This window comes from Cannabis sativa, chromosome 2 (genome assembly GCF_029168945.1).
Source record: "Cannabis sativa cultivar Pink pepper isolate KNU-18-1 chromosome 2, ASM2916894v1, whole genome shotgun sequence".
Lineage (NCBI taxonomy): Eukaryota > Viridiplantae > Streptophyta > Magnoliopsida > Rosales > Cannabaceae > Cannabis > Cannabis sativa.
Window position 1 is genome coordinate 23,508,398 of NC_083602.1, and position 22,876 is coordinate 23,531,273.

At 33.5% G+C, this 22,876-nt stretch overlaps 1 protein-coding gene across 1 annotated transcript; it reads right to left on the minus strand.

The window, feature by feature from the left end:
• Positions 1-20,544: 20,544 nt before the first annotated feature.
• On the minus strand, positions 20,545-20,886 carry LOC133034206 (uncharacterized). Its single transcript, XM_061109249.1, has one exon. The coding sequence runs from the start codon at positions 20,884-20,886 to the stop codon at positions 20,545-20,547; it is 342 nt and encodes a 113-aa protein (XP_060965232.1).
• Positions 20,887-22,876: the final 1,990 nt, after the last annotated feature.

Below are 22,876 nucleotides of genomic sequence, written 5' to 3' on the forward strand. Positions count from 1 at the left end.
AGCCATTTAAATAATTTATTATACTGTTATTTATTGAATTCAGAAATGCATTGCTATGTCATTCAGTAGTTTTCATATTTTGCATTTCCGGTGCCCGGTATTTCGGAACTCGGTGTTTGGCTCAGTAGAAATCACAACTTAGTATGTTAGTAGTTTGAGGCAGTTTATTAGACATTGGGAATGTCGGGAATGGCCGGGAATTTGGAATTTCCCAAAAATACCCCTTTAGTGTTATTTATGTGATTTTAGTGTGGAGGGGCAAAATGGTCTTTTTGCCCCATTAGTATTTTGTCTTTTAGTGAATTTGTAAATTGAAAAATAAATGTTTATTTTAATTGTTGTTGGCTGAAATGAATCCTTTTTACTTCAATTTACTTTTCAAAGCATCATTTTCTACACTTAGAAAAATAGAGAAAATTTTCAAAGAAACTCTCTCTTTTCCCTCTCTCTTTTCGGCTGGTTGCATGGGATTCTAGGGCTGGGATTTTCATCAATTTTCAGCTAGATTCAACCTAAGTTTGTGATCTCTTGATTGTGGTATGTGATTCCTAGCTTCTTTCTTTATTTTCTTGAATAAAAATGGTGAAAAGATTATGATGCATGCATGAATTCTTAGTTGTTGTTACTGCTGTGTTTTATTGAAAATTTCTGAGATGTAAGCATGTTAATTTGAAGTTAATTAAGCTGTTAGAAATGCATGTAAATTACTTTGTTTCAAGTTTGGAATTTCTAGCTCAAAAATGTAATTTTTGAAGGAAATGTTGTGAATCTGATGCTGGGTTGTTGTTAATGTTTTTAATTGTTTTCAGAGGTTATAATATGCTTGTTTAAGAGGATTTGAGTTGGTTTGAATGCATGTTATGTGATTTTACTCAAGTTTGAGTTTAGAACTCAAAGCTTGAGCTTTAATGGCACTTTTTGCTTTGGTGCAATCTGGGTGGTTTTGGTGCCTTAGAAATGTTCTTTGGGTCATATGGAATAGGTCTGGAAGGTTTGAATTGATTTGGAGTCGAATTGTGCAAGTTATGAATTTTTATGTTTGCTGCCTGCGAGGAACCGGAATTCCGGTTGTGCATCCGGAATTCCGCATGGGGGTCCTGAATTTTCCAGAACCGGAATTCCGGTTGGGCAACCGGTCTACCGGTTGGGGAATTTTCAGAAACCCTAGATTTCCTCGATTTTATGTTTTAGGGAGGTATTGCCATGCTTTTTATCGATAGGGAAACTTTTAGTTCCTAGTTTAAGTCCCCAGGAAGTGATTTAGCGTGTCACTTATAGTGTTGTGATTTTTATGGTTTAGGAGCTTGTAATCCGCCGCTCAGCTAAAGTTCCAGTCAGGTTGACCGACACACCTGAATTCAGAATCCAGGTAAGATTAGTATAACAGTATGCATATGTAGATTACATGTTAAGCGTGCATGTAGGAAGCCTGTTAGATTACATTAGTTATGTATGTTGGCTTCGAACCATCCAACCCTGTCACGTCGGTACAGGCTGGAGTATGACCAGCTGCCGGAGTATGACCGGTTCGACCGATCATGCTGACACTTGGTTGGTGGTTCCGTACTATTGACGTATCCCGTCGGTACAGGCTGGAGTATGACCAGCAGCCGGAGTATGACCGGTTCGACCGATCAGGTGGATATAGTAACACGTCGGTACAGGCTGGAGTATGACCAGCAGCCGGAGTATGACCGGTTCGACCGATCAGGCTGTTACATGTCAATAGTACCGTCCCTATGAACGTTCAGAACTCAGTACCGTGTTGGACACGACAGTAGTGGCTCAGTACCGTGTTGGACACGGCAGTAGCGGGACTCAGTATCGTGTTGGACACGGCAGTTAGGGTTATGATCAGGGGTATGGGCGTCTGATCATGACCGGGATTATGTATGAATATTATTATGCTTTTCTTACTGAGTCTGTCGACTCACAGTTCTACGTTTATGTGTAGGTAAAGGCAAGGCTAAAACTGATGGACCGTGAATGAGCTTGTGAAGATTGTACATGTCGGGGCAGTTAGGCCTGGAGAGTACGATCCTCGGGACAGCGAGACTGATTTTGTAACTAGTCGCTAGGCGACATTTATTTTGTATGAACAGTTAAATCTTTTTGTAAATGATTTTGTAATCGGGATCTCGAGTCTTTTGTAATATTATTTTATAAGTTTAATCAAAAAGCAAAAATTTTAATTAATCACGTTTTCCATAAACCTAGTTGATTAGCAACGAGCTGCACAGTATGTTTAAAAATCACGTAATACGCCTATGTTAGTTAGGGTGTTACATTTACTTTCCAATGTTTTGACAACACAGTAAACAGGATCAAGTATGTGAAAATGTTTTCAGATGAATCTATAAATCAAATAGACAAGCAATTGACAAGATGAACCAAAACATACATAAATGAATGAAAAATACTTCTGTTTCTTTATTGATGTTAAATAAAATGGATTACATTGAAATGGAGTTTTATTTAGGGCATAAAACCCAAAAAACTCCCACTTGCACTAATATAAAACTAATCAGTGCATATCAATTAATCCTAAATTCTGACGGTGCTTTTCAAATGCAGTTACTGACAAGACTTTGGTGAATGGATCAACTAAGTTATCTTCTGTGTCCACTTTCTCAACCAGTACATCCCCTCTTGCCACATATTCTCTGATGATGTGATACTTCCTTTCTATGTGTTTGCTTCTCTTGTGACTTCGAGGTTCCTTACTATTGGCTATTGCTCCATTATTATCACAAAGTAGGACCAGAGGCTTTTCCATTCCAGGCACGACACCGATACTGGTGAAGAACTTTCTTAGCCAGACAAGCTCTTTAGCAGCTTCTGCTGCAGCTATGTATTCTGCTTCCATCGTCGAGTCCGATATCGCGGTTTGTTTAGCACTTCTCCAAACCACTGCTCCACCCCCAAGAGTAAACACCATCCTAGATGTAGATTTCATGTCTTCAAGACATGCTTGGAAATCTGAATCAGTATAGCCTATGGGATTTAAAGCACCACCCTTATAGACTAATACAAGATTTCTTGTACTCTTTAAGTAGTTCAGAATATACTTAACTGCATTCCTATCCTGGATTTGACTGATACCTGCTCACGATTCCAACTGCATAACAGATGTCAGGTCTAGTGCATAACATTGCATACATTAGACTTCCAACTGCAGAAGCATAAGGAATTTTCGCCATGTCCTCTATCTCTTGAGGATCAGTGGGAGACTGTTCCTTAGATAGACGAATACCATATCTAGAAGGCATGTTTGCCCCATTGGTGTTGTTCATGGAGAATCTCTCTAAAACTTTGTCAATATAGGTTGTTTGAGAGAGAGCAAGAGATCTGTTCTTCCGGTTTCTGATAATCTGAATACCAAGAACATAGGCTGCCTCACCCAAATCTTTCATATCAAATTGAGTGTTAAGCCATTCCTTGATGTTAGTCATTTTCTTGATATTGTTTCCAATAATCAAAATGTCGTCAACATAAAGGACCAGGAATACTACTACTTGGTCTTCCTTGAGTTGGTAAACACAAGGTTCATCTTCATTCTTAAGAAAGCCATAGGTCTTGATGATTTCATCAAACCTTTTGTTCCATGAGAGAGAAGCTTGCTTTAGTCCATAGATAGACTTATTTAATTTGCAAACTTTCTTTTCCTGCCCTGGAAGAACATAGCCTTCTGGTTGCTCCATATAGATGGTTTCTTCAAGTACCCCATTAAGGAAGGCAGTCTTGACATCCATTTGCCAGATTTCATAATCGAAAGCAGCAGCTATGGAGAGAAGAATTCGGATGGATTTGAGCATGGCAACAGGACTAAAAGTTTCCTCATAGTCCACACCTTCTCTTTGGGTATAACCCTTGGCTACAAGTCTAGCTTTAAAAGTTTCGACTTCGCCTCCAGCGCCTCTTTTCTTCTTGTAAACCCACTTACATCCGGTTGGATGATAGTCATCAGGTCCGTCTACATATTCCCAGACTTTGCTCTTTTTCATGGAATCCATTTCTGAATCCATGCCGGCTAATCATCGTTTCCGTTGTAGACTAGCCATTGCCTGTTTATAGGTTAATGGGTCGTCATCAATACCGTCACCAACGACCATATTGATTTCACCATCCAAGCCATAACGAGCTGGTTTTGTTGAAACCCTCCCACTACGACGAGGAGCGGTGATCTTCTGAACAGGAACTTTGGTAGTAGTTTTCTCAGTTGGTTCGACTGAGGGAGTGGGATTATCCTCTTCTTGAGTGGAAGAGGACGGAACATTGGAAGGAGTTATATCTGAAAGCATTTCCTTTAAAACAACTTTACTTTTTCGGTTTGTTGTCTTTAATATAGTTTTCTTCAAGAAAAGTAGCATTTGTAGAAACAAACATTTTGTTATCCTTGTGACTATAAAACAGTCCACCCCTAGTCTCTTTAGAATTTCCGACAAACATGCAAACTTCAGTTCGTGATTCAAGTTTGCCTTCTTTCTTTCTCAAGACATGAGCAGGGCACCCCCAAATTCTGTAGTGGCGTAAACTAGGTGTACGACCATTCCATAGTTCGACGGGTGTCTTAGGGACTGCTTTAGATGGAACAACATTTAAAATGGCATTTGCCATCTGTATACATATCCCCAGAAGGATGTAGACAAAGTTGAATAACTCAGCATAGACCTAACCATTTCCAAAAGAGTGCGATTTCTTCTTTCTGCAACTCCATTTTGCTGTGGAGTGCCTAGGGCAGTGTATTGCTATTCAATTCCAAGTTCAATTAAATGATCTTTGAACTGCATATCCATATATTCTCCACCCGTATCAGTTCGCAAGATCTTTAATGTTTTACCTAATTGGTTTTGAGCCAAAGCATGAAACTTCTAAAACTTTTCAAACGTTTCAGATTTCTTTTGCATTAGGTAAAGAAAACTATATCTAGATTAATCGTCAATGAAAGTGACAAAATACTCATAACCACCTCGGGCTTTGACATTAAGGGGTCCGCAAACATCTGAATGCACTAACCCTAGGGGTTGTTTGGCACGCTCTCCCTTTGCAGAGAAAGAACGTTTGGTCATTTTTCCTTCTAGGCAGAACTCGCATACTGGCAATTCACCTAAGACGACATTTTTCAATGGACCGTCTTCAGTTAGCCTTTTGAGTCTATCAAAGCCTATATGACCTAAACATAAATGCCATAGATAAGTTTGATCATCATTATCAATCTCTTTTCTTTTAAGGTTTCTAGGTTTAGCTACATTGAAAAGTTCACTACTTAGTGAGATTTGTGTATTTGGTCTTAAAACATAAAGCCCTTGTTCCATGGGAGCAACGCATATATGAAATCCATTACGAGAAATTGAACAATAAGAACTCGAAAAATTCAATGTATAAGATTGTGTTTGCAAACATGAGACACTAATCAAGTTTCTACTAAAGTTTGGAATAAATAAAACATTTTCTAAAATTAAAAATCTTTGCTGAAACTTGATGCGGGCTTTTCCTCTAGCTTTGACCGACACTAACTCGCCATTCCCAACTTTAAGCTTTAACTCTTCTGGAAGCAGATTTTCTCAAGTATCAAGCAGCTGCAATGAAGAACATACATGGTTTGTAGACCCAGAATCAACAATCCAAGTGGATTTGTCGTTCTCTAAAACACATGATTCAAAGAGAAAAGCATTACCTTCGTTTGAATTGTTTAGAAGCCGGAGACATCGTTCTTCTTGATGTCCCTTTTCATTACAACTCGAACATAGAAGATTATGTCTGATAATTGTACTTGAAGAAGCAGCTTTGTTAGAGCCTTCATGCTTAATCCTTTTCCTCTGATTAAGATTTGCAAACCCAGGAGGTCCCATTGCAATCAAATTCCGTTCATGGGCTCGTAATTCTGCTTTGATCTTGTCCATGTCGGAGGAGTTAAAATTGTTGATCATGTAAGATACAACAAATCCATTATACTCCGGAGGAAGACTATTAAGTATGAATTGTACCCATTGTTCTTTTGGTAAATCAATTCCTAGTAGATTTGCCTATTGGAACTTTAGATTCATCATCAACAGGTACGAGTTTATGCAACTACCAGCACGCATTTTCACACTATAGAGTTCTTTTGCTGAGATATTAACTAGGAGTGGATCGGGGTGAGGGTTATTCATATTGGCACTACAATACATCAATAAAACAGAAGTAAGGTTTTGGTTCAAATAAATTCATACACAATTCAGAAAATAACAAATAATCACCTATGTTATAAAAATACTAAATCTAACATAGTTTATTTTCCAAGGATTTCAACAAACTGATACAGTGTCCCATTTAGGCGAGAGTCAACGCATCATCCATTGAATAGAGTTGTCAATTCATCTAAAATGATAATCATTCTAGCAACCTTTTATTCGATCAAGATTGGAATTCAGCGTTGTCCCGTTTAGGCGAGAATCAAGGCAATTCTATCTTATGAGCTTCCACCATTGTTTCATATTTTGTAAGTCAAATACAGTCGCCACCATTAGGGTGATCCATACCATATAAAACACTTACAAAGCTACTTATCTTTCGAGATTAAACGGTGCTAACTTGCTAATGAACGTTCCTCCATTAGGGAGGATTACTCACTAAAACAAAAGCTATGTAAAACCAACAATGGAGATAGAATGTCTCTTGATTAAAGCTCATTATTTAAAAATATGTATTTTATTTAATCATTTATTCCGTATTATAATAATGAAAAATTACAAATTAAAGTTGGTTTAAATAAAAAATCAACTTTAATTGAATTTCAATTATTAATTAAATTCGAAAATAATGGAATAAATTTGAAAATATCTTGTTTAAGTTGTTTAGAAGAATCTAAAAAATCAACTTAAATATCTTTCAAATTAGATTTAATTAAATATAAAATTAAGTTGTAACTACTTAATTTGAAAATATTCCACTTTAAGTTAATATTTGAAAAAATATCAACTTAAAAAATATCTAAAGAATCTTAATAACCAATTCCTCAAATTTCTCAACTTAATTTTGAAATTTGAAATTCAAAAGATATTCAGATTTAAGTTGATTAGTTAGAGATAACTAATTTTTAACTTAAATAGGAATATTTAATGAAAAATTTAAATTAAGCTTCAGAAAGAACTAGTTGGTTATAATTCTATATCTAATTAAATACAAGAAAATACATATAGTTTAGCTTAGAATATAATTCATTAAACTATGTTTTTCTTAAATTAATTCCAAAATAAATGAAATTAATTATGTTGCTAATCAATTTTATTAGGTTAAACTAATTTAATTAACTTAGTACAGTTATCCAAATCAGGCAAATGGGCCTTCACAATTGGGGTAGTTCATGTGAGGGGGAGCTGGGTTCAGTATGTCGTACGCACTTCTATGGCCCCAACTCTCACACAAGGCCCAAAAGAGAGGAATTTAACCTTAAAATGAACAACTGTTATTAATTGAATAGGCCCAAAAACTAAATGGGCCTAAATAAAATCTATCAAAAACTATGATATTTTATTTAGCAACAACAACCTATATGCATCTATAACAAAATTAAACATATAGGCTCACACATGCACACACTTGGATAGATCCTATCATGTTGCTAGGTCATACACAGATGAAAGAAGATTGTAAAATTTACCTGTTACAAATTATTTACTTGACCTATTGACAATTGAACCATGAGTTAAAATCAGATCATTGCTGTCAACAAGTTAACCATGACAATTTAGATCAAGCAATAATAGGTTTTATAAAACTTACAAACAAGCTAAAACACATACTCCTGCAACAAGATGAATTGGATAGTTAGATGTAGGAATTATGTAATTTTAAATAATAATTTTCGAAAATATTTAAATAATTAAAAAATAATTCGGTATTTAAATAAAATAAAATAATAATAAAAAATTAAAATTAAACCTACAATTTTTGAAAAACTAGGTTTCAAGTAACCTAAATATCATTTCAAAAATAATTGCTAACCACCTTTTAAATTTTTAAAGTTATTTTATAAATTAAACATAAAATTAAAAAAAATATTTTTCAGATTTTATAATTTAATTTAAATAAAAAATAACAAAATTTAAAAGTTAGCAAAATATCTTACTTCAATTTAAAATTACATGATTATAGTAATCTTATTTTAAATTTAAATAAGGTCAAATAATTAAAAAAAAATTTAAAAAAATATTTAATATCTGACCTTTAAATTTAAAAAATAAGATAAAATAATAAAATTTAAAAATTAGATATAAAATCAAGCAAAAAGATAGATTTTTACTTGTTTTCAAATTCAAATTACACTAATATCTAAAATTAAATTTAAAAAATTCAAATTAATTTATTTCTGATATTAGATTTGAAAATTGAAAAGTAAAAATCAAAATACAAAGCTACACAAAAAATCGGAAGTTAATTCCATGAAATACAATGAAAAATCGAAGAAAAACAAAAAAATTGCGAGCTGCACGGACAGTATGCATAGCATACTGTCCGCGCGCGCTAGGGAGGGTGCACGGCCGAGAAAACTTGACGCTGGAATGGGCCATCGCCAAACTTGTCCTAACACGCGTCTGGCCGAGGAAATAGGCCATCCGCGCGCGCATGTGAGTGATGTCACCCTGATATTTTTTGAAACTTCAAAAAATCATAACTAATTCAAATTAAATCGAAATTGAGTTCTGTAAAAAAGTAAATTGCTTAATTTTTTCCAAACTATCCAATAAAAATAATTCCACAAACAGATTTTCAATTATTATTCACGAAAATTCACAAACATCAATCCATCATCATACAACACGCAAAACAACATGATACCATCCAAAATACAAACAAATCGTTTTAAGTCCGAATTTCTTGCAAGCAAATCAATTACCATGGCTCTGAGGCCAGTTTTTGGAAATTATTTTACCAGGATCTTAGATCTACTCACAAGTATGGTGATTAACACCCTAAATAAGAACTTCTAAAACGATTATAAAATTAAAAAAATATAAAGTATGAGAAACCTTACATTAGGTGCAGTGGAATATTATGTCTCCTTCCGTTCAAATATATAACCCTTGTATCCTTTCGATCGCAGAGTATTATCAAAATCTGAACCTGGATCTCTTTCTCTTCTTTCTTTAGTGTTGAATCTCCTTCTTGCTGAATGTCTTTCTTCACGATCTTCCTCACTATGATTGGGGTATCACTTGCTGTGTGGGCACTACTCTATCACTAAGAGGTTCGAAATTTACAAGAGAGAAGAAGAGAGTGAAAGGTGGCGGCTAGGTATAGAGAGAGACGGCTCAGGTTTTTCTCTGAAGAAAACAAGATGTGAAAGTCTTGTATTTCCTGAAGCCTTCACTATCTATTTATAGCATACCACCTAGGGTTAGGTTTGAATTATTTGGCATTAAAATAATGAAAATATCAGATGATAATCCCTATAAAAGTGGCCGGCCATGGCATTATGGATTTGGGCCTCACTTTTTGCAATTTTGCTGTTTTATTATTTCTGCATCTCATTTTCTCAAAAACGCCAATTTTCAAATTCAACCATTTAAATGCCAATCCTAACTATTTAATAACTATAAATAATTATTAAATAATATTGTCATTTATCATATTTATTAATTGAACCATACAAAGTATCTTAATTAACAAATATGCCCTAAAAACTCTTTCTTTACAATTTCGCCCTTACTTAGTGAAAAATTCACAAATAGACATAGTCTAATTTGAGAATTATAATTGATTAATCAAAACCAATTAAATGAGTCTTACAAGTAATATTGTCTCAACTAGTGGGGGGACCATGGGTCTATATAACCGAGCTTCCAATAAGCAGATCAAGAATTTATAACCTAAATTCACTGACTTATTAATTCTTCGTTGAATCCACGCATAGAACTTAGAATTGCACTCTCAGTATATAGAACGCTCTATATGTTCCACCATATAGACACGTCAATAGTTATCCATTGTTATAATCCTAATTTGATATTTCAGCTATGTGAAATGAGTACTCCACCATATGAATGATCTACACTGTAAAGGGATTAGATTGCCGTAACACCCTACAATGTATTTTATCCTTAAAACACTTAACCTCGTATAAATGATATTTCAGCTATGTGAAATGAGTACTCCACCATTTATTTTCGTTTGGTCAAGCTCGAAGGAAATCATCCTTTACTTTCTATTCGCCAGATAGAAGCTATAGATTCCATATTTATGTTAGCGCTCCCGCTCAATTGCACTACCGTGTTCCCAAAATGTACGTATCACCCTGACCCAAAAGTAGGCTTAACTAACAAATCAAAGAACACGACTAACATTCTTGAGATTGAACCTAATCATATCAGGATTTAGATCATTTGATCTAGGATCAACTAGGCGATATTGACTTGAATAGATATTACGGTAAGTTTAAAAAATCTATATCAAAGTTCAATATCGGTCCCTTCCGATGCATACTCCATGCACCCAACCTGAGCTTTACTTTAACCAATGCTCTGGAAAGAACATAGCATTTCTCCAAATGCAAGTAAACTCTGTTGTAGATTATCATATCAGTAAAACCCTGTGTCTGATAAATCTAGGAATCTTATTCACATAGTCATGTTTACTTTCCAATGTGTTGACAACACAATAAACAGGATCAAGTATGTGAAAAGGTTTTCAGATGAATTTATAAATCAAATAGACAAGAAATTGACAAGATGAACCAAAACATACACAAATGAATGGAAAATACTTCTGTTTCTTTATTGATGTTAAATAAAATGGATTACATTGAAATGGAGTTTTATTTAGGGCATAAAACCCAACACCTTCAACCTAGATGAGAGAGTTCCTTCTATAGTTATTTCAGCCTCCTTCATTGTTCTTCACCATTCAAACCCATAGTGAAAGAGTCTCATGCCCACACATAGCAAGTCAAGTACTCAATCATAGTAAGTCAGATGGTGGTAACCAAACCCGAAAGTGAGAAAGAGATCCAGGTTCAGATCTTGATAATGCTCTGCGACATAAAGGAATCACGGGCTAGAGATCTTGAACGGAAGGAGTTATTATATTTCGACGCAACTAACGTAAGGTTTTCTTAACCCTTATGTGTTTATTTCATTGTTTTAGAGATATTCATATTTAGGATGTTAATTCAACATACTTGTTAGTAAATCTAGATCCTGGTAAAATATTCTCAACAACTGGCCTCAAAGCCATGGTAATGATTTACTTTCATGTAATATGGATTTAAAACGATGAATTATGTTTTATTGTGTTGATTTGGATGTGTTCATGTTGGTTTATGTGTTATTTGATGAATGTATTGAATTACAAAATTTTTTCATGAAAATTATTTTATTTTTCGTTCTAAAAACATATTTTATTTAGATTCCTTGTGAAAAATTAAGCAATTTTAATTTTTACGGAACTTACTTCTGATAAAAATTGAAAAAGTTATGAATTTTTGAAGTTTTGGATTGAATGGGTGTCGAGTTGGTGCATCGAGTGCACCAGGCACTAGGACAAGGCAGCGACCCGCTCGCGGAATCAGACAGTTTTTGTCTAAATTCCTCAATCAGGCCCACCTTCGGACACGAGAAGCCTCGCCCAGGAGGCTGCATCTCGCCTGTCGAGATGCTGCTAGCGCCAAAGAACGCCGCCCAAGGACCTTGCAATTCTCCTTCTTACGCGCGCATGATGCCTGCTGGCAGCCTGGGCAGCCAACACCCAAAAATCTGAATTTTGTGGGATATTTTCCATTTTTTTCGATTTTTTCCAATTTCAAACCCTAAAATTCAAATTAAAATATTATTTTTTATGTATTTAAACTTAAATATCAATTGAAAAATTAATAATATTTAATTTTAATAGATTATTATTAATTTATGATATTTTGAGGTGTAAAATTTAAAAGTTGATTTTTTTATTTTTTTTTTAATTATGGTTAGATTTTAAAAATTTGTTAATTTGTTAATATTTATATATTATTTAATTATAAGATTAGATATTTTAATATTGGCTATATTTTAAATTAAAAGATAGTATCATCCTTTTAATTTGAAATATTATACTAAAATTATCTTATAAGGTGAATTAAATAATTAATAAATTTGAAATTAACCTAGATATTTTAATAGATATTCTAACCATAATATTTTTAAATTCAAAAATGGGTTATTTTGTTAAATATTTAATTGTTTATAAATTATAAGTTAGAAAAATTATATTTTATATCATTTTACTTATCACACATTTATAAATAGTATTTTATATATTTAAATAACCTAGATATTTTTGTAGAAATTTTAAAAAATGCTTAATTTGAGATATTTTGATATATAATTAGGATAATTGTTTTTTGTTAATTTTTTATTCTTAAAATAATAATTGTCTAGCAAGATCTATTTTAAAATTAATTTATATTATTATTTTGATTTTATTAAATTATAAGATTTGAAAATGATATTGAAAACATCTATTTGGTTATTTTTAAATCATTTATCTTATTAGATATTTAATTTAATTTGATAAAATAATTCAAATAAGCCTAGATATTTTATAAAAAAATTAATTTCAATTTTGAATTTTAAATTTTGAAAAGATATTTAGGTTGTTTCAACAACCCTAAATTTTCAAAATAGTTAGTTAGTTAAAATAATAATTTAATTATATAAATATCTTATTTCACAATTTGTTACATGGACATTGTTTGTTTATATTTAAATTGTTTATTCAAAACTTAGTTTTTTAACAAGCCTATTATTTATCTAATCTAAATTATTATGATTAATTTGTTGGCATATCCAATTATCTGATTTTAATCATAGTCTAATTGTCAAGAGATCTTATAAATAATTTATAACAGGTAAATTATAAATTTCTTTCATCTATGTAAACCTAGAAACATGATAGTGCCCATCCAAATCAATTTGACATGTGTGAGCCTATATGTTTACTTTTGGGCTTAGATGCATATAGAAAGCACATTTATTTCTAGATAAATAAATGTACTAGGTTGCTAGAATAAAATATCACTTTTGAAAATTTATTTAAGCCCAATTAGTATTGGGCTTATGCAATGAATAACAGTTATTTAATGAAAGGTTAAATTCCTCTCCTTTGGGCCTTGTGTGAGAGTTAGGGAGCCATTAGTAGTGGGTACGATATACTGAACCCGACCCTCCCTCACATGAAAATCCCAATTGTGAAGCCCATTTGCCTTAATTAAATAATTATATTAGGCTAATTATACTAGTTTAATCTAATTAAAATTGAATTAGCAACATAATTAATTTTGAAATAAATTAATTTTTTTTCATTGGATTATTTTAAAAATTAATTTAGAAAAAACACACTTAGTTTAAAGAAAAGATTCTAGATAGTGAGTTCTAGTAACTAATTTATATTTTTTAATATTTAATTGAGTAGAAAAATATATTTAAGTTGAAATTAATTTGTTAATTAATTTTAGACAAACTTAAATTAGACTATTTTATCTTAGAACTTAAAAATAGAATTAATAATTAAGTTGATTCTATTCAAGATACTTAATTATTTATTTCTATTTCATGAAATTTAATTAAAGTAGAAAATATATTTAAGTTGAAAATTAATTTGTCAATTAATTTTGGACCAACTTAATTAGAATATTTTCTTAGAAATTAAATTAAAATTAATAATTAAGTTGATTTTAATCTAGATACTTAATTATTTCTATTTTAATACATTTAATTAAATATAAAATTATATTTAAGTCGAAATTTTTTTCAATTTCAGATCAACTTAAATTAGAATAATTTTCAAAATATATTTTATTTTTATTTTAAGAATCATTTCCCATTTAATTTAAATGTCGTTATTTTGATTTTTTTTTTTTAATTTTAAAAATTAAATTAAAGTTGAAAATTAATTTCTCAATGAATTTTAGTTCAACTTAAATCAAGTAATTTTCATTAATAATGATTTGATTAAAATAAATTGACTAATATATATATATTTTAATTAGAAAATCAGTAATTAGTTTATGAATTATCTAGATAGATATTTTCTAGGTAGATTTTTTGGGTTTTTTTCTAGATATATTTAATTAAATTAAAAAATTAATATTTAATTGATTTTATTCAAGACACTTAAATATTTGATATTTTTCTTAAGAGATTTAATTAAATAGGAAAATTATATTTATGTTAAAAATTAATTTATTTAATTTTTGACCAACATAAACTAGAATAATTTTTCTAATTTTATTTTATTTTATTGAGTTTTGAAAATGTATTTCTCTTTAATACATTGAATTTCGAATTCAATTATATATTTATAGAAAATTAAATTTTAGTTGAAAATTAATTATTTAATTAATTTTGGACCAACTTAAATTAAGTAATTTTATAATATTTATTTGAAAATTAATGCTAAGGATGAAAAATAAATTTTTATTTTCAGATCTTCCTAGGGTATAATTTTGTAAATATTAAATAAAATTTATATTTAGAGTTATCTAAATTAGTAATTTTAGTTAAATAAATATTAAAATAAATAGACTAAAATATATATCAAATGAAAATAAAATCTTTAAAATAATGAGATTTAGTTATAAGGATATTCGATCTCCATTGTCGGTTCTACACAGTTCTTGTTTTAGTGAGTAATCATCTCTAATGGATGAACGTTCATTAGCAATTTAACGCCGTAAAGTCTCTAAAGATAAGTATTATTGTAAGTGTATTCTTAGTAACGTCCACCCTAAAGTGGCTGCTAAGAGTAGGACTTACAAGGTATGAAACAACGATGGAAGCTCATAAGATAGAATGGCCTTGACTCTCGCCTAAACGGGACAACGTCAGATTCTAGTCTTGATCGAATAAAAGGTTGCTAGAATGGTCTCCATTTTTGATGAGTTGACTACTCTATTCAATGAATGATATCTTTGACTGTCTCCTAGGGCTGATAAAAAAATTAACAAACCGCCCAACCCGAATAAACTGCCCAAACCAAACTGAATAAACCTACAAAAAATACAACCAGAATAACTTTATAAAAAATTCAAACTGCCTAATGAATATATTGGACGGGTTGAATATTATTATAACCCGCCCAAATAACCCGAATAAACCGATTTACATATTTTTTACTAAAATTATTTATAACATAATATATAAATTACGTTTAATAGTTAAAATATTTTACATTTAAAGTTTGTATTTTATAGTGTTTAATTTGAAATTTAGAATTTATAGTTCATAATTTTGATTGTATTTGAATATTGATGTTAAAATTTAGAATTTACATATGAGTATATTTTTTTATTCTATTTTTTGAAAAATATTGTTTAATACTTTAATGTTTATTCAATTCATATTTATTTTTTTTAACATTAATTTAAACTATAACTATTTTAATCTTGAAAGGAATATACTATACATTTATTTTTTCAAAACAATTTTTTGAACACTAAAAACTAACAACAATGAAAAAATTAAACAATAAAGATCAGTTTAAATGGGTTAACCTGACCAAACCAACGAAAATCATTGGGCGGGTTACAATTTTTTTTTTTTCATTTAACGGGTTACAATTAGATATTTACAACCCGACATTTATATTGGGTTTGTAAAAATACACTATAACCCGACCAAACCGACCGATATACACACCTACTCTCGTCTAAACGGGACACTGCATCAGTTTGTTGGAAACCTTAGAAATTATTTAAGATGTCCTTGTTTTGTATTTTCACATGTCTTGCTTACTTGCTGAATATATGATAATTTCTGAATGTGTATGAATTTATATTGAACCTATGGTATTTTCTGTTATTAATGTTGTAGTATGAATTTCGAATCTTTATTGTTGGTCTGACTTAGCTTGTTGTTTTTAATGGGACAAATCCCAAAGAAATGTCATCCGTTAGACAAACATAATAGTGTCAGATCTCGACTGATAAATATTTGTAAATTGCCAGTCGTTATAGGTGATTTTGGCAAGAGATTTCTAAGGGAAAGCGTTGTTTTTTGCGAGACACAGCCTGGCCTGAACTCACAGTATTATCTTTTATTCCGTTTGCGAGACAAATATTTTTACCCGAAGTCACTGTTGCTTTTGAACCAAGTGACCTTGAGTTTAACATTATGTCTCCTAAGCCTCGCAAATCAAAGACCCCACAGGATCACAATGTCACCTTCGAGGCTAAACTCATCAAATCCAAGGTTAGGTCAATTGGGGCCTACGTTGGCGGCATTCTAAAGTCCTGGAGTATCAAGCAGAGGAAAATGTTGTATCATAAGGTCTGTGGCTCCTGAGGAATTCAACTGTTTTCCTCCAGAAAGGGTAATACGCGAGGAGTGCTGTGGACCTAGCACGAGCAATCCCTCGGGCATTGGTGCCTGGAGCCTCGAGCACATCAAGGCTGGGGCGGTTCTTACCCTTAGGGATTACTTTAAGGACTTCTGCAACTATCTCGGGGTTGCCCCCTTCAAGTTGAACCCCATCTCATATAGGATCCTTGCGAGCTTAAAGGTCCTATATCATTTTAGGATGGGAGTGTCCTACTCCTTTGGAGATAGCCTATTCTTACTCAGTTAACGCGGTCCCTACAAGGAAGCAAGCTACATGAGGCTTTTACTATATCAGCACCTATACGAACGATCGTAGGATCATAGTTAGGTTGCCAAATAAGATAGAGTTCAAAGAAGACTTCTTCTAGACGACGGACCTCTCTCTAATAAATACAACCGCCTTTCGCATTATACGTAAGTTCTCTTTAATAGAAACTTAACCTTGAAATATACTAATATGTATTTTTGAGGTCGCTTATTAAACTTTTATCTATTCACATCGGTTTCCCGAAGACCAGTTCCCACTCCTTAAATAGCAGAGCGTCACAAAATTTTGTTGAATCTTCTATTCGGTATGAGATCGGTACACTTCTTATGCAACGAGATCAATCTGAGAAATGTTGGCCTTATTGCCTCAGATGAATTTACTTGTGACTACAAAGTACCCAAGTATTATTCGTGGCAAAAGGTTCCAGTTCTGGCTGATGAAGAGAGCGTGGACTACGTGGCTTGCGCACATTATCTCGAGAGAACTGCCCCTCGGGAAGAAGGAGCATCCCGAGGTAATCAATGTGGGTGGTCACCCATAGTGCTTAGGGCCGAACGTAACACCCTAGTGTCTTTCCGAGATAGTCGATACAATTTTTACACTTGGAATCCCTTTCTCAAAGATCGCATAACACATAGGTTCGATAGTTGGTACCTAGAATTCCACGTTCAGATTTGCTGTACTAGTTCATACTATCGGATTGCCGAGTAGTATGGGACTATGTTGGATAGATCGAGTCATATAGATTCAAGTTGGGATTTAGATCCACTAAACCCTTATGAAATATTTATGATCACAGGATCTAGGGAGTTTAGTGAATATTATAGTCATCCTTCATCAACTTCTGAAGATTATGGTAACTTTCCCAAATGGGAGTTTATTCCCCATTTTCTTTTATTTATTTTCCTTTAGTGCTAATGTACTTCCCTCGTCTTTCAGATATGGATTTGGTTTTGGAGAACATGCTCAAGAGTCCTCCCCCAGTTGACAAGAAGTCTAAGAAGAGAGCCACCTAAGTTGGTGAGGCCTCGGGTTCTACTAAGGAACCCGAGAGGACCAAGACCACAACCAACAAAAAGAAATCATCAAGCCAACTCACCATCGAGCAAGACAAATCTCCAGAGAATGAGGTCCTATTGCGATGAATGCCAATGAACAACCCACTGGGTCAGTGCACCAGGTGAAGTTCACTGGTTCTCGTCCAGAGATGGTTCTACTCGAGCCCTCCTGTCCATTACCCCTCGAGGCTGGAACTGAAGGCTTGCAACTCTCCTCGCTGCATTCTACTAATGGGTGGCACAACTTCTTGACCATTGGGTCTAGCGATTGGGAGCTTCTCACGCGAGGCAACACTGAGGATCTTGCAAAGAAGAGTTACAAACTCTTGCATCAGGTTAGTTTCCTTTTCTTCTTGTTCACACTTTTCCTCATTTTATCACCTTTACTAAATTTGATTTACCTCCTTCTTGCAGGCCTCTCTCCTCTCCTTTGCTACTCATCATCGCTCGTCTCAGCGGGCTGAAATGCTCGAGACTGAGCTTCGCTAGACTAGGGAACATAAGGACACTTTAGCCAAAAAGTGGAATGACTCCGAGGCCAAGGTTTCTCGCACAAAGGAGGAGGCTAAAAAGCAGTGTTAGGCCGACCAAAAGAAGATCAAGGAGCTTGAAGATTCTCTCAAGTTCCTCCGGGCTAACCATGACAAAAAAACTCAAAGAGATGGAGGCTGAAACCAAGGAAAGGGTCAACAACATCGCCAGGAGAACCATTTATTAGACCTGGTCGACCAATCCTGATATGGATTTCAACTTTTTAGGTGAAGGAGCCAACGCTATGCTTGCCCTATGTGAGAAAACAAGGAGAGAAGAACTTGGCGAAGATGAAGAGGTCGAGGTGGAACAAGAAGATCCATCCAAGTCTCCTACAATGTAGGCTTGGTTTTTAATTTGCATTTTTTTTATTTAGGAAAATGGCCATATGGCTGAGACAATTGTTTGCCCCTTGTGGAATTTTTTTATTGTAAAGACAAATTTTCAAGTTGGATGGCAACCTTTGCTTTTATTTTATCTTTTATTTATTGCCTCGCATCTTTATATTTGAACTTAATATATTTGCTTGTTTACGTTTTTATTCACAACTTAAATAATTATACTTTGATCAAATTTAATATACTTTTAAGTAAGCATTTCCACTCATCTTATTTCCCTTTTGATATTGCTTAAGTAGTTAATAATCTACTATGTACGCGAGCAGTTATCGTTTGCCATGTTTTCTCTTCGCAAGTAGTTTATCAGTTCTACTTCGCGTAAATAGTTATAATCTGATTTAAGCAAACTTAAACATACTTTGAATGATTCACCTTTGTGAATTACTTGGTATATTTTTAATTTCTTATACGAATAGTTAGGCTTTCTATTCAAATCTTGGGTTAAGTATGATCTTTTCAAGGTGTCTTTGTGCCTCGTTCATAATACATTCCTATAAAATGCGAGTCGTTAGATATTGAGCTTCACATGTAGCTTAGTGCTGCTTTTTTGAGTTAAATCTCATTTGCAACTGCTACTTTTGATTTTCCTTTCTGGCGATAAAGGTTTAGTTTTTTACTTTACATTGTTCATAGACAAAAACTTTAAAAATTTTAAAATGGAGTGGGTTTGCAATATATTATGTATTTCTAGAAAAATTCTCGTTGATCATACACATATATATGCCCCTCAAGTAATTTTAAAGAATAAAAGTTTGTAATTACTTTAAAAATACTTCAACTTTATTAATAATAATTAAAATTTAAAAATTAAATCAGAGATGGAGATTATAGCATTTTTGTGGGTTTACTGGTAGTAGGGTCGCAAATGCTCAACATTCTTGTGGTTCTTTATTAGCGAGCCGTTAAGCCGAGCCAATTTATAAACCTCGGTTCCAACTATTGCCTCGGTCAAATAAGGACCTTCATAGTTTGGGTTAAATACTCCTGCAGATGCATCTCTCGTGTTTGCAAATACTCACCTTAGCACCAAACCACCAACATTAAAAAGCCTTCTCTTCATTTTCTTATTGAAATATCGCGTAACTTGGTGTTGATATGTGCATTTGTGATTTGCGACTCAACACGTTTTTCTTCAACTAAATCCAAGTACAACTTCAAAAGTTCTTGGTTTTCTTCTTGATTAGAGAAATCTCACCTGTGGGTCGCCACATTTACTTCTACTGGCAGCATTGCCTCCGAGCCAAATGCCAGCGAGAATGGAGTGTGCCCCATTGCTGTTTTCTCAGTCGTTCTATGAGCTCAAAGTACTTGTGGTAGTTCATCTACCAATTTACCCTTCGCAGTGTCCAACTTCTTTTTGATAGTATCCTTTAAAGTTTTATTCACAGCTTCTACTTGCCTATTTGCCTGAGGCCTTGAGACTAATGAGAAACTCTTAATGATCTTGTTCCTCTCGCAGAACTCAGTGAATAACTCACCATCAAAAATGAGTTCCATTATCAAATACTATCTTAATGGGTATTTTGAATCTGTGAATTATGTTCTTAACGACAAAGTCGAGAACTTTCTTGCAGGTTATGGAAACCAAAGGTTCAACCTCTGTCCACTTTGTAAAAGAAGTCGACAGCCACTATTGCGTACTTTACTCCTCCTCACCCTGTGGGAAGTGCCCCAATCAAATCAATCCCCCATATTGCAAATGGGTATGGCGAGGTCATCATCCTTAGTTCTGTTAGTGGTACGCGAGATATATGTGAAAATCTTTGACACTTATCACATTTTTTGACAAACTCATGTGTATCTTTATGTATAGTTGGCCAGTAATATCCTTGTCAAATTATTTTCTTTGACAAGCTTTGCCAACCTGCATGGCCTCCATAAAAGCCTTCATGGATTTCTTTGATTATCTCGCTTGCTTCTGTGGGGAGCACAAACAGTATGAGTGGCATTGAATAACCTCACCTATACAATTTTCCTTCTACTATGGTGTAGCAAAGTATTGTATATAAAAGTTTTTGTGCCTCGTTTTTGTCTTTTGGAAGTTGTCCATTGAGAAAATAGTTAACTATGGGTGTCATCCATGTAGGCGAGCTGTCAATCATTTCAACTTCTTCCTTTTCACATATACTTTGTTCGTCTAACACTTCCACTAGTACCAAATTCAATGCATCAAGTTCGTTCTGCAAGGCCAGTTTTGCCAAGGCGTCAGCATTAGAGTTTTGTTCTCTTGGAGTTTGTTCGATTTTAAAATAATCAAACTTCTCTACGTTCTTCCAAACCTTCTCCAAGTATTTTGCCATTTTTAAACCCTTTGTCGTGTATTCCCCTAGAACTTGATTCACAATTAACTGCGAGTCACTATAACACAACAAATTCTTGACTTTTAACACTTCAGCTAATTTCAAACTAGCTATCAAGGATTCATATTCAGCCTCGTTTTTTGAAGTGTCAAATTATAATCTTAAGGCATAGTGAAACTTAAAGATTTTTGGCAAGACTAGTATCATCCCTGCACGCGAGCCATGTTTCACTAGATGCTCCGTCGACGTACAACTTCCAAGTGTCTGCGTCTCGCTGGATAAGTGGATTTTCATCTACAATTATCCCTTCTATCAGGAAATCTGCTAAAGCTTGGCCCTTGAAGGATGTCCTTGGGTGATAAGCTATGTCGAACTGCCCCAGCTCAATAGACCATTTTATCAATCTTCCTGAAGCATCTGGTTTTGAAAAACCTTGTCTCAGGGGTTGATAAGTTAATACCTTTATCGGATGTGCCTTGAAGTAGGGCCTTAATTTTTGAGATGCATGTATTAGGCATAGGGCAAGTTTTTCAAAAGGTGGATATCTCGATTCTGCCCCCAGTAACCTTTTACTTACATAGTAAACTGGTTGCTAGTGCTTCCTCTCTTCTCGCACTAATGTTGCACTAATCGCATTCTCTGAGATAGCCAAGTAGATAAGTAAAGTCTATCCAGTTACTGGTTTAGCCAAGACTGAGGGGTTGGTAGATGTTTCTTTATGCTTGTGAAAGCTTCCTTGCACTTGGCTGTCAATTTGTTTTTGTTGCCTCGCATCACATTGAAGAATGGTAGGCACTTATCAGTTGATTTCGAGATAAATCTATTAAGAGATGCCATTCTTCCTTTTAAAGCCTGGACTTCTTTCAATTTTGTTGGTGACGGAATTTCTATCAAAGCCTTAATTTTCTCAAGATTTGCTTCAATGCTCCTCGCGTTGACTATGAATCCCAGAAACTTTCCTGAGGAAACTCCAACGGAACACTTCTTTGGGTTTCGCTTCATATTGTACTTTTTCTGTACCTCAAAGCACTCTGCGAGGTCTTTTGTGTGATCTCCACTCTTTATCAAATTCACCAACATATCATCGACGTAGGCCTCCTGTTGGAAATATTTTACCAGGATCTAGATTTACTACCAAGTATGTTTCATTAACATCCTAATATGAATTCTAAAACAATGAAATAAACACATATAAAGTTTAGTAAACCTTACATTGGGTGCAGCGGAATAATATGACTCCTTCCATTCAGATCTCTAGCCCTTGATTCCTTTCTGTAGCAGAGCATTATCAAGATCTGAATCTGGATCCCTTTCTCTCCTTCCTTTGATGTTGATTCTCCTTCTTGTTGTTTGGATTCTCCTACAGTCTTACACACTATGATTGAGATACCACTTGATGTGTGTGGGAACTACTATATAACTCAAGGATTTCAAAATTTAAGAGAGGAAAAGAGAGAGAGGGTGGCGCATGGCTTTTTCTGAAAGGAACAATATGCAAAGTCATGAGTTTCCTGAAGCCAACACTTTCTATTTATAGAATGCCATCTAGGTTTAGGTTAGAATTGTATGGCATTAAAATAATGGAAAAATAAATGGTAAAGGCTTTGCATAGTGGGCGGCCATATAAGGAAATTGGGCCTCACCTTGCAACTTTCTCATTTTGTTATTTTTCATTCCCATTTTCTCAAAAATGCCAATTTTCCAATTTAACCATTTAAATACCAGTTCTAATTATTTAATAACTTAAAAAATAATTATTAAATAATATTGCCATTTAATATATTTATTAATTTAGACATATAAAGTATCTTAATTAATAAATAAACCTAGAATCTCTTTTCTTTACAATTTTGCCCTTGCTTAGTGAAAATTCATAAAGTAGACATAGTCTAACTTTTAGAATCATAATTGATTAATTAAAATCAATTAACTGAGTCTTACAAGCAGTATGGTCTCAACTAGTATGGGGACCATGGGTCTATATAACGGA